The sequence below is a fragment of the Ciconia boyciana genome, chromosome 9 (assembly GCF_034638445.1).
Source record: "Ciconia boyciana chromosome 9, ASM3463844v1, whole genome shotgun sequence".
Lineage (NCBI taxonomy): Eukaryota > Metazoa > Chordata > Aves > Ciconiiformes > Ciconiidae > Ciconia > Ciconia boyciana.
Genome location: NC_132942.1, coordinates 41,451,794 through 41,467,615, shown reverse-complemented (window position 1 = coordinate 41,467,615; position 15,822 = coordinate 41,451,794). Strand labels below are relative to the sequence as shown.

The following is a 15,822-nucleotide window of genomic DNA, read 5'->3' as shown; positions in this document are numbered from 1 at the left end:
GTGCGAACCTACATTAATTCAAGCTTTCTTGGCTCTGACACCGTCTCAAATGCAGATGCATTTTCATGTGCAACTTCCTAAGCTGTAGAACTTTCCCACATGGTCGTGTTTCTAAATGAAAAGCATTTCTTTGAGAACAAAAGCAAGCTGGGTAAGTAGTAAGCATTTTTGTTAAAGAAAATGGCAACCTGCGGAATTTAATGGGTAAAGAGTTATCAGACACCAGAAGTGCTTGTGCCTGTTACACTAAGGTACCTATTAAAGCGAACAAAGCAAAGTGTGGATTGTAGTTCGTGCTCACTGACAGCTCACAGTGTTAAGTTTAAGCATGTCTCTTGTCAGGTGAAGTTTTGTCCCTCCCTTTGACAGGCTGACAGTGTTTATTTCTGTAATAACTGCTGATGTTGGAAACATGGAAGTATTGAACAACTTCATCTTTCTTGCTGAGGTTTCTCATTTTGTTACTTTTATTCTGCTTGGTATTGGATCTTAAAAAGTCCAGGACCGGAGTCCAACTGAAGCGAGCCATCCTGTATCCTCCCTTTAGTAATGTGTGAGCTGATTAAACTTTGATTCTTTGGGGAGGGGGGAGGATGTTCAGTGGTGCCATGGAGTTTGAACTGTATTTCTTCTGTTATGTGTCTTGTTTTCTAATAAGACTCTCCATTATACAGTTACACAGTCGCGGATGGCTGTCGTTGCCATTGGGCATTGCTTGTGTGTGTAATGGGCAGCTGGGCTGGGATTCTGGGACTTAATCCAGCATTCAGACTTAAAAAGAAATTGTCTCGTCTTTCTGTTAATTGGAATACCATATTTTTAAATTGTATTTGGAATTAGACAAGTCCTTGGTGGGGGGTTATAAGCGCTTGTTCTGCTTCATTTCAACAGCAGTCAACAACTAAAACTGCACAATAGCTTAGGCTCTCATTAAACCTTTTTCAGAGAGAGTGTTAATAAAGCATAGTGGTGGTGAAGGATGTCAAACATCCCGTGTTTCCCTTCTGCATGTGAACACAAGTTTCTCCGAGAGCTGATGCTTAAGGACTTGGTTGCTTCTTTTCTTTTCAGTCTGGGAGAGCATCTCCCTTCTACAATAAAGCCTTGCTAATGGAACCCCAGCTTGAGGCCTCTGGGTTTGTTTGGTTTTGGGTTTTTTTTACACTGTTCTCATCTCAAACCTTTGAGGCATTTTGGGTCTGGCATTCACACCTCAATAACCTGCTTTCGTCAGCTTTTGGGGAGCTTTAGTTAAACTGTGAAACTGTTCCTCAGCTGTATGTGTTGACATTTCTTCGTGTGATCTGATGTTGCACAGTGAGGACCTGGTTATAATTGTCACATCAAGAGGAAAAACCCCACTCAGAGAGTGGTTATCAACAGATGGAGTCAGAGAGAGGGTTGAAGCTTCAGTCGTCGGCAGCCCTGCAGATCTTTAGTAAGAACTGAATAGTAGAAGGGGGTATCAGGGTTGAGTTCCATCATTGCAGGCACAGTTAAAAATGCCAATATGAGTCTGTAGACTTCTGGCCAAGAAACCCTTGCACAGCACAACCTGAGTAATTACCTGGGAGCAACAGCAGGAACATCTCTAGAGAAGTATGGAGGCAAAATAACCAATCTGTTAATGGCTGTCCTCAAGACAAGAGGCAGCAGCACCAGAAAAAAACTATTGAAAACAACTCTATGCAACTTCATTGCATAGAGAAGTACAGTTTGGTGACCTGGGTGAATGCAGATGGGAATTTCTGTCAGCTAGAATGGAGGTGGTGAGTGTTTTGAAGCTCGTAATGTTCCTTGGGGTCTCGGGAACACCTGGGTTTGATCAATCATTTAGAAAGGGGTAAAAACCCTTAACGGGACCTTAATATGAGAAGAATATGAACACAAATTAGAGAACAAAGTCCTTAGTTCCATTATTTATACAAAAACTGTGTTCCCACCTCAGTAAGATCTTTCAGTGTCCCCTTTTGCCTCCTGCTTGGCCCTTGGTTCCTCGTCCCTGTGCAAGCCCACGTGCACCCAGGCCATCAGCTGCCACCACGGCTGGTCAGCAGGGAAGTGCCAGCGTGCACCGCGGCCAGCACGGAGCTGTTGGCTGCTGAGCCCAGCAGAGGAAGCAACTACTGGGCCTCCTCTTCGGTGATCGTCTTCCTCGTCAGCCTACGAGCTCTTTTTCCAGGAACTTGAAGTAACTTACCATCTCCAACACTGCTGTCAAATTTGTTCAATATTGGCCTGTTGGATTCAAGAAGCTTGTGGTGGGAAGGGTTGGCCAGCAGATCGATAGTAAGATTGAACAGACCTCATTTACTTAGGAAATGGTGTGTGCAGGAGTCATGCAGCTGGGGGCAGGAGGCTGTATTTACAGCAACTCTTTATGTTTTTATTTTCCTTTTTTTATTTTCAGGTGTACACTTACAGCATTTTTGAGATTTATGATCAGATGATGTCTGAGCAAAAAGATAGACTATCAGTGGGAGGAATCAACATTTGACCAATACATTTATCATAGATGGTGAGAAAGGGTGTTTCTCAGTGTTACTGCTATTTTTTTGATGCATTTGAGAATGCTTCCCCTTTCTCAGTGGTTTCCTTGTTTGGGCTTTTTGAAAAAAAAACAGTTTTAAAAAAATGGGGAAATGTGATTGTGAAATAATTCTAAAGAAAGGGATTCCTTTAGATTTGGTTAGCTCCTTGATTTTTTTCACTTTGATACAGATGAACTCACTCACTTGTGACACTAAAGCTGCTGTGCTAAGTGGTATTCATTCAGGATAACTGTATGGATTCCCATATTTGCTACACACAAAGAGGGCAGAATTAAGGGTATAGTGGGGTTAGCTTCATTGTTCTACCTGTGTTACACAAATAAATTGCATTGCTAAAAAGACAAGATTTCCACCCCTTTTGGACTAAAAGTAAATCTAAGCCAGTTGTGAATGTTTAAGCACCATTCACCCTTTATAGGATGATTACTATGAGAAGCAAAGCTTGTCGGTATCTCCTTAGAGCCCATCAGCCACAGTAGTGCTGCAATATATACAACTTGCATCACCAGAAAATACATACATACCAAAAATTACTTTGGGCAGTTTACTACAGCAATGACAAAAGGGACACACATGATGTTAATTTTCATTTTGTACTGTTGTTTTGTCTAAGGATGACAGTGAAAGAGTTATGCCTCCTAATGCTCCTTTCAAAGATGACATTGTTTTACTTACATTAAAGGTGTCATGGTTTAACCCCAGCCAGCAACTGAGTCCCACACAGCCGCTCGCTCACTCCCCTCCGGTGGGATGGGGGAGAGAATGGGAAGAGTAAAAGTGAAAAAACTCGTGGGTTGAGATAAAGACAGTTTAATAAGTAAAGCAGAAGCCACACGCACTAGCAAAGCAAAGCAAGGAATTCATGCACTCCTTCCCATGGGCAGGCAGGTGTTCAGCCATCTCCAGGAAAGCAGGGCTCCATCACGCCTAACGGTGACTTGGGAAGACAAACGCCATCACTCTGAACGTCCCCCTCTTCCTTCTTCCTCCAGCTTTCTATGCTGAGCATGACGCCATATGGTGTGGAATAGCCCTTTGGTCAGCTGGGGTCAGCTGTCCTGGCTGTGTCCCCTCCCAGCTTCTTGTGCACCCCCAGCCTCCTCGCTGGTGGGGTGGGGTGAGGAGCAGAAAAGGCCTTGGCTCTGTGTAAGCCCTGCTCAGAAGGAATGAAAACATCCCTGTGTCATCAATGCTGTTTTCAGCATAAATCCAAAACATGGCCCCATGCTAGTTACTGTGAAGAAAATTAACTCTACGCCAGCCAAAACCAGCACATTCTCCACCCCTTATTCCATACCATTTACATCATGCTCAGGTCCCACACTATCCAATACATTCTCATTACTCACCCCCCTTCCCATCCTTTGATATAATATGCAGATATCATTCCTCTAGTCTATGGACCACCCCTGTAAAATATCTGTAAAATCTCCACAAGTGTCCACAAAATGTCCACTAAGTTCATTTAGTCCATGACTTTGGGCTCCACCTGTTATGGTGGTCACTCAGGACAGGAGAGGTGGTGTGTTGCATGCAGTTACTGGGCACCAAAGCCAGCTCAGGTCGGGTCACTGCTGCACTTGCACTGCTTCTTGTAAGGCTTGTCCTCCGGTGGTTCCTGCTATAGCAATTCCCATGACATGCAACTTAAATCATGCGTTACAACAATTTAAAGGTATTTCCATTACAATCTCCACCCCTGGTCCCTTTGGACCAGACCATTGGGTTTAACATTGCAATGAACTCCTCCCCTTGCTCCTAGCCTGGCTAGCAACAAGGGGTTCCTGCTATAGTAATTCCTGTGACATGCAACTCAAATCCCGGGTTACAATAATTTAACAGTATTTCCATTACAGTCTCCACACCTGGTCCCTTTGGACCAGACCATCGGGTTTAACATTGCAATGAACTCCTCCCCTTTCCCCTGCTCCAGCTTGGACTTATCCACAGACTGCAGTCCCTTAGGGTTGTACCTGCTCCAAGTGGAGCCTTATCTATGAGCCACAGTCTCTTCAGGGGTATACCTGCTGCAGTGTAGACTTATCCACAGCCACAGATGCTTCGAGGTGTACCTTCTTCAGCGTGGGCTCATCTACGGCCACAGACGCTTCAGGGCATCCAGCTCCTATGTGGACTCATCCACAGGTCACAGTCCCTTCGGCTTGAGTTCTCACTGGAGTTCCAGCCTGTCCAGTCCAGCAGCACAGAAAGAGCAGCGATGTCCTGGCTGTCTGCCAGCCCAGGCACGTCGCCACTGCTGTTATCAAAATGTTCCCAGGCACAGCAGAGTAAGATGATAAGTAGCACAGTGGTACAGCAAGTGGTGAAAGCAAAAAGCAGCCACTAACGAGCACTAGACTCTAATATACAGTAAGGCAAGCAAGCCCCATGGCAAGCACAGGAGCCTGTCAGTTAATAGCTAAGCAGCAATAACAGCTATAAATTCAATCATCTAGCACATTCCAATCAAACCTGTCGTTATCTTGAACCCTTCGAGCCCCACGCTGGGGGCCAAAAAGGACTGTCATGGTTTAACCCCAGCCAGCAACTAAGCCCCACACAGCCGCTCACTCACTCCCCCCCCGGTGGGATGGGGGAGAGAATGGGAAGAGTAAAAATGAGAAAACTTGTGGGTTGAGATAAAGACAGTTTAATAAGTAAAGCAAAAACCATGCACACTAGCAAAGCCAAACAAGGAAATCCTTCACTCCTTCCCATGGGCAGGCAGGTGTTCAGCCATCTCCAGGAAAGCAGGGCTCCATCACACGTAAGGGTTCCTTGGGAAGACAAACACCATCACTCCAAACGTCCCCCTCTTCCTTCTTCTTCCCCAGCTTTCTATGCTGAGCATGACGCCATATGGTGTGGAATAGCCCTTTGGTCAGTTGGGGTCAGCTGTCCCGGCTGTGTCCCCTCCCAGCTTCTTGTGCACCCCCAGCCTCCTCGCTGGTGGGGTGGGGTGAGGAGCAGAAAAGGCCTTGGCTCTGTGTAAGCCCTGCTCAGCAGTAACTAAAACATCCCTGTGCCATCAACACTGTTTCCAGCAGAAATCCAGAACATGGCCCCGTACTAGCTACTGTGAAGAAAATTAACTCTACCCCAGCCAAAACCAGCACAAAAGGTAGAGAAATGAGATGATCTGCGAGTGGTTAGATCTTGTGAAAAATGAAGTTTTAAATATGTACTTCATTGTCTAAATGCTCACAGATTACTTTTCTCCCTATAATAACCATAAAACGTGTTGGCAGCATATCACAATTAATAATCCATACTCCTACTTATGTGCTATAGGCACTCCAAAATTCCCCAGACATATTTATTACCCAAGTTTATAACCAGATTCAAATCAGATCCTACATTTGTGCCAAAAATTGAACTGCAGTCATCTCACAGCAAATAATTCTATCATCTACCTGACAGAAGAGTCTTAAATTCCTGATTTTTCCCAGTGTGAAATTCACTTTAATCTGGTATTAATGTATTTTCCCTTCAATCGTCTGCAAAAGAATCCCATAATGTTACAGTAGTGATTGCGCAGACAGTGGAAGGTACTGTACATACGTAGCATTATTGTAGGTTTTTCTGGTCATCTAGATTGTGTAAAATCCTTTGACGTTAATTGGGACAAGTTTTCTATCTAGGGTTATGTTGAATTTCTCTTTGAGTGTTTTTTCCACCTCTTCATCTTCAAGAGTCACGAATTCCACCAGATCCATATTTTCCTTGTAGTTGTATGTGGTCTCAGTGAGTGTCCACCCAATTAGCGCTCGAAAGCCATCGGTGGTCTGGAGGGTGCAGATGGACTTCTTTGTAAAGAGGGAATCTGGAGACGTCTGAAGGTACGTGCACTGGAAACGGAAATCTTCCACTGTCTGTGGCTCAAGGCTGAACATATAAACTTTCCGACACTCTTTTTTCTCCAGAAGATCAGAATTAGAGAAATTTTGATTGGGGATATATTGTTTCCGTCTCATTTTCTCAAGGTACCAGATGGCATTTTTTTCGGTGAAGCGAAAGACACCGGGAGCCTGGGGCTGGTCTTTCCCCGACACAAGCTCCATCGGTTGCCACATCTGATAGGATACACCAAAGCCTCCATCAACAATATAGGCTTTGCCATCGATAACTACCTTTACAAGCAGATGGGTCATGATGGTGGCGTATGCGTTTTGATGTGGATTGAACACGTATGCTCCCAGAAAGCTGGCATCGTACCCCAGGCGTTTCAGGACCCAGCCCAACAGCTGGTTGTTTTCCATGCACCAGCCGCCCCGCTTCCTCTGCACGATTTTGTTATAAACATGCTCCAACTCCAAAGTAATTTTCTCCCCGCAATGGATGCTGAGGTTTTCGAAGGGAACAGCACGGATGTGGTGCTGGAATATATCAGTTAAGGTTTCCAAATCTTGTTTTTCAAGGGAACCTTTATAGCCAGTTCTCGCAAAATACTCTTCAAGGTTCATGTCACCTGTAAAGGAAGGAATTGCATTTTGGTTTTGTTTCTTTACATTGGTGATTTATGATGTTGTGAAAAAATGCCCAGGCTGCTGCCAGCAAAGATGCTTTAATCTACTGAACCTCATCAGAGTAGTTTTTAAAGGTAAAAAGTATTCATATCAAACAGTTCCCAGAGCAAAGAAAAGCAGCGCACGTGAGGCTTTGCTTTTTGTCTTAGAGTCATCCCTATGGCAAACAGCTGATGCAATTTCAGCTTGGTATGCGGTGGCTGCGAAACGGGGGTGCTGTATTTGCATTGTAACAGCAGGGTTAAGAAGAAATGTAAGATCGTGTTAGGCAGCGTTCAGGAGGTTTCATGAAAACCAGTCTAAATCCACTGTTCAGTGAAAGGAGTGTCAGTGGGGGAAGCAGTGTCGTCTGCCAGCTGGAGGGAGGATAATTTGAGCCAGGATTCACATGTTCTTTTCATGAGTCTGCCACTGATCTCCGTGACGGTAAAAGAATTGCTCGTTCGGTACACGTCGCTCTTTCACCACTTACAAAAAGTGAAAATGATACTCCCTGCACATTTTGTAAAGTGTCAAGTTTTATTCAGATAATTATAACTGAAAAAACCCTCTGACCTTTGCAAGAGTCGCAGACCACTGAGTCTCTTGTCTGCTCTGAGTGTTGCACAAACTCATTTTGGTGTTGGAATAATGAATCTGAATGGAGGTGAGTGACCTAAAAGACGAAGAGCACATCTCTATTCCCCGCTGTGCCCCACGTCTCGCAGGGTGCCCTGAAAATGGACAGGGGCTGCTTTACATCTCTCTAATCCTGGCCTTGCTCAAAACTCACTTTACTCAGTCCAGAGGAGGCGTAACTGAGAATTACCAAAGCCTCATCCAGTGAGGTCTGTCCTGGTCTGTCCTGCCTCCAGTGGTGCCAACCTCCTGGCCTGCTTTGGTACAGCTCCTCATGAGCAAGATTGCTGGATGAGGAACTACTCAACTTATTTTCTGCCTTCTAATACCACGGAAAGTCACACACAGTCATCTGGCTTTGGCAACAGCCCATCACAGACTGCTGGCCACCGTTATGAACTGGATGCTCTGTAAGGATCTGATAGATACTGTTTGTAAAACACACTGTAGATCCTCTGCTTGGGTATGGAGCTGGGCACAAAATGTTTTGAAGGCTTGACCCTTTGCAAAGAAAGCACCAAGCATTTTAGCAGTCTAGAGTTACTGCAAATATTGAGCTTCTTGACAACCCACAAAGCTACTTGGAAATCTTTTGTGCATACAGTAAGCTGAGGTTTAGACACTTAATATTAGTGACTCGGGAAGACTATTGTATTCAGATAAATTCAGCGGTGAACCGTTGACTGTTTACTGCAAACTAGAATTTCTCAAGATGATTTTCAGTGACAGATTCGTGATGTGCATATGCATGGTATAGAAGCAGCTGTCCAAAGTGAATGGAGAGTCCCATCAAAACCTGCATGTTATCTTCTACAGAAAGGAATTGAGCTTCCAGTGATATTTAAGTGTATCGTTGGGGGATATTCTCAATGTAATATTTGTTAAGTAGAACATAAGACTTCTGGCACTTCTTTCTTTTGATTTACAGAACCCAAGTCTTATCTGATCCTAATGGCTCAAATTGTGAATGCTAAATAGATCACACCAGCATAAAGCTGGTTCTCAAGTTTATATTATTTGTAATTTCTCTCTGCAACTCCATAATATGATTGATCAGCATTAGATCTTGACTGTAGGAGATGAAAGCTACAGTTCTTTTGAATTGTGAGCAGATCAGATGAAAAGCTAGATACTAAAAAGGTAGTCCCACAAATGTGGCTATGATTTATGCAGAGAAAAACATCAGCAAAAGAACTTTAAAGAACTATTTCTAAATGTGCAAATGAAGGTGTTCATGCAAAAATATTCTTTTACAGGACTATACACACTATCAGCAATTCCCCTGTTAAAATACATTATCTGTCTACTTTTATCCTAATACGTCAGCACATGGACTTTCTGGGGTACACAAACCACAGTTTGTAATTTCATTTTTTTAAGTTGTTTTTAAAGGACTGTAATTTTATTCCCATAAAGCAGAATCTATTGATTATTAGATTGCTTTTTGGCTTCCTTTGCCTTTGCAATATTTTTAAATAAAGTTAAAAATCTAAAAGAGTAACTTCCAACAAGAGCTTGTAGTTCTAAATTTGTATCAACGATTGTATCTAGAACAAAAGCATCTCTCTCATAGTCAAGAGAATCTCCTCCTGAGGAGCAGAAAGACAGAAGAAATGAAATTGCAGTATCATTTTTTTGCCTTTTTTAAGAGCCCATGTGTAGCAGGCGATATTTTAGCTCCATATCCACACATTTTTACAACATTTTTCCTAAAGAGAATACTGCTTATTGTTATTGCCCATGACCTTTACCATCATAAATAAACCAAGTTCGTTGTTTGGGGTTTTTGGAGGTTTTTTAAGAAAATAAACTTACCTCTTAAAATAGCCTTATTTATTTATTGGTGTATTCAGCTTCTGGGTTATTTGTTACTGGGGCAGCAGTCAGTAAAGCCAGGAGCGGATACAAATTGCGAGGGTCTCTTTAAGCTCCGCTGGCCCTCACTCCTGAATCTTAAATGCAGAGAAGGGGCAGAGTCCACCCAAAATGAATGCACATTTTTGGACTTCACTGATCCATGAGCAAATTAAACTTTGTTTCTTCTCTATTAGTAGATGTTTATGTTTTCCCCTGGTTAAAGACCAGACTGAACTTGTTTTCCATGTAAAATAATTACAGTAGACAGTCACAAATGGTTCCCTAATTTTTTTAAATTAAATTATTGGGTTTTTTGCAAGCCAGCACTTTGCGGTGGAGGATAGTCATCTGCTTCTTTGTGGGTGCACTGAATTGCCAAGGTATTGCAGGCTGTGTTTTTCCAGGCTCTGCGGATGCACAAAATGACCCTTCTTTGCTCACAAAGGAACTTTTTTGATCTGTTCAAAGCTTCCACTGCAGCAGGTAGCTATTTTGGAGCTGCCACACCTAACGAATACCATGACAAATATTTATTTGCCCAAAGTAATGCATTTCCTCTCTAAAACTTGGCCTTCTGCATCTTCAAAGTGTTGCAGGGCTGTTTGTTTAATTCTTTCCCTGCTAAGCATGTCTCCTCTTCATTTGAGGGAGGTGGAAAGTCGAAGGTCCCTTTTGGGAAGCATAGAGCACATTAGACTGCATCTGGGAAAGCACCTGAGTTTTAGGCACATCAGGTGCCCCGTGAGTCTGTGTGGTTGGCTAATGCGAGCGTCAAAGTCTTTTCCTTGGCAGAGGACCGATGCTCTTCTGCCGCCCTCTTTCATGACACGTCCTGTACAGCACCTCCCACGGGTATCATAAAAGTAAAAGGCTTTTGTGTTACATATAACATGCTGTGAAACCACGCCAGTGGCATGTCCTAACTTCCCAGTGTTTTCTTTCGCATTTGCAGTATTACTTATTTAAGGTAGCTTTTATGCAGAATACTGTTTGTAACAAATACGAAGAGTTTTGTCTATAATACTGTCATGCCCACTTGACATCGCGGGAAGGTTAGACTCCAGAAGTTTAGATTATAGTTTGCAAAGGTTGATCTAATTTTGATTGTTTCCATTTTTGATACCAAAAGCCGGATTTTTAAGAACTGTTGAATCGTCTCAGCTTCTATTGATTTTGTTTCTATTTCAGAGACACAGAAAAATCAGACTCAGAAAAACTGGACACTCAAAATTAGAGAGCTTTGGGGGGTTTTTAAGTGCCCTTGCATAAATAGCTCACTTATAAGTCAATTTCTGGTAAGGGAATAGGACTCAAGTCTTTCAACTTATTTCATCATAAGCTAATCAGCAGCTAATAGTGGCTTGTTTTGAGAAAGTCTTAACCTTTCTTTTTTTTATGAAGTCTTTGAAAGCCAAATTCAGCTCAACTTTCTATTTCAGACTGTTAAAGGAAGTGAATAATTTGTAAAACTCTGCTGAGAAGAAGATTGGAAATAATAGCAAAAAGGGCCAGAGGTCTTTTGTGTAAAATGGTAACACAGCTTCTCCTTATGTATCATTTTGGTCTCCTTTGCCACAAAATATATCTGAAATAAAATGAGATCCAGAGAGGTGGAACAAAATGTTATGGAGTCAAAAAGCAATTTCCATATGAGCAAATTAGAGGTAGTAAGATGTCTCAATTTCTAAAGAAGGAGAAGCTTAAGGAAAAATATGCCATTGGTGTATGCAGTTAATTAGCACCGTACGTGAATTTACCAAGCTTTGTGTTCATCTGACTAACTCAACTTTAGAAACAGATTAATGCTATTGATGTTAATTTTAGAACTTTTTCTACTGGATATTTAAAGTTGCATCTAGCACAGCATTAGAATTAGATAGTATCCACCAAATTAGGTGGCAAGCCACGAACGTTTACTGGTACGAGTTTGTTCTCCAGCACTATATTGAATTTGTTTTTCAGTGTCTTCTCAACCTCTTCATCTGTAAGAGTTGTGATCTGCACCAGGTCCACGTCCTCCATGTAGTTATACTTCATCTCAGTGAAGGTCCATCCAACTAAGGCATAAAGCCCTTCCGTGGTCTGGAGACTGCAGATTGACTTCTTCTGAAGTATGGTATCTGGAGACACTTGTAGGTATGCGTTTAGCTCCTGAAAGTCATTTATATGTCGTGGCTCTAAAGTGAATGTATATATTTTTCTGATATTCCCCAGCTCTGGAGTATCAGTGAAAGGAACACTTTGCTCGGGAATATAATGCTTCCTTTTGACTTTCTCGAAGTACCAGGTGCCGTTGTCTTCTATGAAGCGGAAGATGCCAGGGATCTGCGGTTGATCCTTCCCAGAAATCAACATCAAAGGCTGCCACGCCTGGTAGGCACCGCCAAAACCGGCATCTACTATGTAGGAATTTCCCTTGATCACCACCTTCAGTAGGATATGATTTATCTCAGCAGTGTATGCCCTCTCTGCTGGTTCATAACTATGTCCTCCAAGAATACAGATGTCATACCCTAATTCTTGCAAGGCCCAAAATAAAAGGTGGTTGCTTTCTAGGCACCATCCACCACGTTTCTTTCTCACAATCTTATTGTAAGTAGATTGTAAATCCAGTTCGATGGTCTCCCCACAATGCATGCTGAGGTTTTCAAAAGGAATTGCCTGGATGTGATGCTGGAAGATGACTGTTAAGTTTTGCAAGTCTGCATCCTTATGGCAGTCGTTGTAAGAAATTCTTGCGAAATACTCTTGAATGTTCATTTTGCCTGTGTGAGCAGAAAAATAGCCAGTTACGGTTGTGCGGCTGTCAAGGGGTTCACTCCTATCTGTGTAGCACAGGTTAACCAGCCTGCAAATATAGCCTAGGCCGTTTTGTTGAGGATTTGAAAGAAACCTGTGCCCTCGATAGAAGATGAATGCAGGCTAGACCTGCCTGTGCATCTGTATTTCTTAAAAAAGAGATGAGGATAGGAGCAGGTGACAATAATGCTTTCTCTCTCTCAGATGTTGCCTTCAACCCAGGTGGATGTCTTTCCTATTGGAAGACATGGCACGTGGCACAACAGAATCTCTGGCCCTGGGTGAGGGTCCCACGTGACAAAAAGTTTATAAAACTGACAAACAACAGGTTTGCAGAAAAGCTGCTAGACCACACTGGCATAAAAGTCACGGCAATTTCTTACTGTTTCTTTTACCGTAACAGGTAAGCAATTCTTTATTTATCCCACAGGTAATTTAACTGGAAGGCTTTACATTCATGGCTTCAGCTAACTGGGATTAGCATCTCAGTGTGTCACCATTTTAGAGAGGCTTCCATGTGAGGTAGATTGTTGTTTTCTTAAGCTCTTTAGTTTCCCTGTGGAGTTCAGACAGAGCTTTGACGCTGGCTGTTGAAAGGAAGGAACTGTTAATTTTTCTAACCTAAGGGTCAGAGGAATTGATAATTATTAAGAATACATTCAAGGCATACTCATCAGCTTTTGGTTTCTTTTACCATCTTTTACAAACCAAAGGCCTTAGTTTCAGCTCAGGCTATTGGGTATATTTTGTGTCTTCAAGTCTCTGATCCCCTTTCCTTTCATTAGCAGAAAGACACTGTCATTGGTACTGGCTGCGTGGCCAAGATGCAAAAGGTTCCCTATAACACTTCTAATCCACTGACTCATCTGGTATCTGCAAGGATCTCTTTTCCATGCAAGGATATTTGTTTTCCAGAATGATTCACAATCTGCTAAGGACTGTATTAATTTCCAAAAGGTCTGAGGATTTCTTGCTCCTTGAAATTGGCTGCACATTCCCTGGGAGGATTTTCCAAAAATAATTTGATGTAGGTGAGATGGGAGAGATTACCTTCCAGCAACTATTCGCAGCTTTGGTCCAACTGCTCCCCTAGGAGTGACCAGCGGTTTGACCCGATGCCCATGCCAGCGCTCAAGCGAGTGCTGGGAGCTTTAGAAAGTCCCACCTCAAATACATAGGTGGAAATACCCCACCCCAGCAGGTGAGCACATCAGAGGACCCAATATCTAAACTTTAACCCCAATTTTGATGCCAGCAGCACAACTCACTTGACTTAGTTGTATTGCTCCTGATCTGCACTGCTAGCAGGATTCAGACTGGCTGATGCAAAAACACAGGAAAATGTAATAAAATAGAGGACTATCCCAATAAGGAAATAAGAAATAAACATTTTCACTTCAAAAGGACCCAAAGAGGCTCCGTGAAAAAAACAGTAATGTGTCTGTGATACTGCATTTTATGGGTTTTTTCCATCCCTTTTTTAGGACAAGGGCACTCATCTCTGGCAGGATCTCCTTGGAAACGCCGGTTGTAGAAAGCCATTCCCTCCCCAACAGACAGTGCACCTGTATGCTGGCAAGCTCATTCTGTGGTCCTCTGCCTCATTTTTTTCATTCTATTCCCACTTTTAGCTGTTTTGTGTAGCCAGATAGAAACATCTTTTCCCTGTGACGGTGTCCAGCTGAACCTCTGTGACCAGGAGGGGCCCAAGAGAGTCCATTAGCCTGGTGGGTCTGATACACTTGAAATTTGCTTTCAAGTAAAAACCGATCAGTTCCTGCTCTGGGCCAGCAGCAGAAGACCTGATGCCCTCCCTATAACCTGTCTCCTGGATCTGGGTGTCCCCATCACCCCAGTGAAAGTGCAGCATATAACCAGGTCCCCTCTTCCAGCCATGACCAACCTCCCCATTGAGAGCCTCCATGGGGTGCTGGCAATGAGGCTTCAGGAAAATATATTTTGGGAAATTTGCAGCCCGTGCCTCAGTTTCCCCAGCTGCCCTTTCTCTGGCCTCATCAATTTAAAGTCTATATAGTAGAGACAGCCTCGTCGTGGCTGACAAAACGGGCTCTGATCTTAATGAATACTTAAAGAGGTTTAAGTAAATAAAGCTGCAGTACAAAATCACTGGCGTTAGGGAGCATTCACGTAAACCAGTGTTCACTCCCTCGCCTTCCCGGAGGCAGCTCTTCTTCTTGGCACAACCATCCACTGCCCTAGCAACAGGGCTGCAGCAGCGAGCAAGCCCTTGCCCAGGGGACAGTTTGCGTTCCAAAACCAGGTTGCCAAATATCTTAAGCCTCAGTCCAGATATCAGCCTTGTTTACTTTTGCTCCCGCAACAGCCGAGCTTCATTCGGCATTCGTGCGTGTTTGCAGGAGCAGCGTGGTGGGTAGCGAGATTCAGACGTTAGTTCTGCCTGTCTGCAAGCTTCCCTGGGGATCGCTGTGTCCTTTCATAATTAGACTGAATAGTTCTTCTCTGCTAAAATTCATGAGAGGCTTCCAAGGTTGGATCCTCTTGCACATGCCTATACCATTTGCTTGATTTTAAACTACACTGCGAGTCAGGAGCTGGGTTTTTCATACACTCTGGCTCAGCATAAAGGGGTTAGTTTAAGTCTCAAGCACTTGATCTTTGTACTTGGACAACATCCTTGCAATGCAACGCATGCTGTAAGCCGTGGGGTTGCTGTAATTTATACTTTGCTAATATGCCTACAATATGCTATGCAGACACACAGGGGTGGGCTTTTCCAAACAGGCTGATCCACAGCTGCAGGATGAAGTTAAAGATCAGACACTCGGGCACTTACCTCTCAGCCAGCGAGCTCAGGCTTTCCGCCCTGGTTTGCTCCAAAGTTCCCAGGGAGAGTTGTAGTGGGAACTGCTGCTCTTAAAGGTCCAGGCTGCCTTTACTGCCTGGCAAGGACAGCGTTATCCTCCAGCAGAGCAGGAAAAGAGGGGAGAGAGTTTCTTCTTTATAATAATTTATATTCTGATGGTTTTATTGGTTTATTTGTATTGGCATATGCGTAGAAAGACCTGTCATGCAATTCATTGTGTTGTACAGAGAGCCTGAAAATGATCCAGTCCCCAAATTGCTTACGATATTGAGTAGATTTTAACCTCTCGCATTACTGATTGAGAACTGAAGCCCTCCAGGAATGCAAAGCAGAAATACAGTATGGGTATCGCAAGCAACTTTTGTAAGTGGTTATAACCCCCTCCTCAACCCCGCAGGTCACCTGGGTGCTTCAGTCTCTGGGGCACCTTGATGGTTGCACCCATGCTGAAGCAGCAAAGCAATAGTTCAAATTTTGATACGGATTTTACATCGTTGACACTCATGTGGCCTGGATCCCTGTAGGAAGTGACTTATGATTGAGCGCTACTAATCCAAGCCAAGGAAGTCACTGATTTATTGGCAGGGGGTGGCAACGGTTGAATTAATCACACCACACCGAGCTA

At 43.3% G+C, this 15,822-nt stretch overlaps 2 protein-coding genes across 3 annotated transcripts; both read right to left on the bottom strand.

Moving 5' to 3' along the window:
- Positions 1-5,200: 5,200 nt before the first annotated feature.
- Positions 5,201-9,647, bottom strand: LOC140656948 (arylamine N-acetyltransferase, pineal gland isozyme NAT-10). 2 transcript variants are annotated; one of them, XM_072873284.1, is made up of 3 exons: positions 9,512-9,647; positions 6,114-7,020; positions 5,201-5,329 (listed from the first exon to the last, which is right to left on the bottom strand). In XM_072873284.1, exon 2 carries the CDS (start codon positions 7,013-7,015, stop codon positions 6,143-6,145), a length of 873 nt encoding a protein of 290 aa, XP_072729385.1. In that variant the 5' UTR covers positions 7,016-7,020; positions 9,512-9,647; the 3' UTR covers positions 5,201-5,329; positions 6,114-6,142. The 2 variants fall into 2 exon arrangements, with proteins under 2 accessions (XP_072729385.1, XP_072729384.1); XM_072873283.1 differs by having other exon boundaries at positions 5,326-7,020.
- A 1,774-nt stretch (positions 9,648-11,421) lies between these two features.
- LOC140656947 (arylamine N-acetyltransferase, liver isozyme) lies at positions 11,422-15,231 on the bottom strand. The gene is made up of 2 exons (XM_072873282.1): positions 15,168-15,231; positions 11,422-12,318 (listed from the first exon to the last, which is right to left on the bottom strand). The coding sequence occupies exon 2, from the start codon at positions 12,311-12,313 to the stop codon at positions 11,426-11,428; it is 888 nt and encodes a 295-aa protein (XP_072729383.1). The 5' UTR covers positions 12,314-12,318; positions 15,168-15,231; the 3' UTR covers positions 11,422-11,425.
- Between the last annotated feature and the right edge of the window lie 591 nt (positions 15,232-15,822).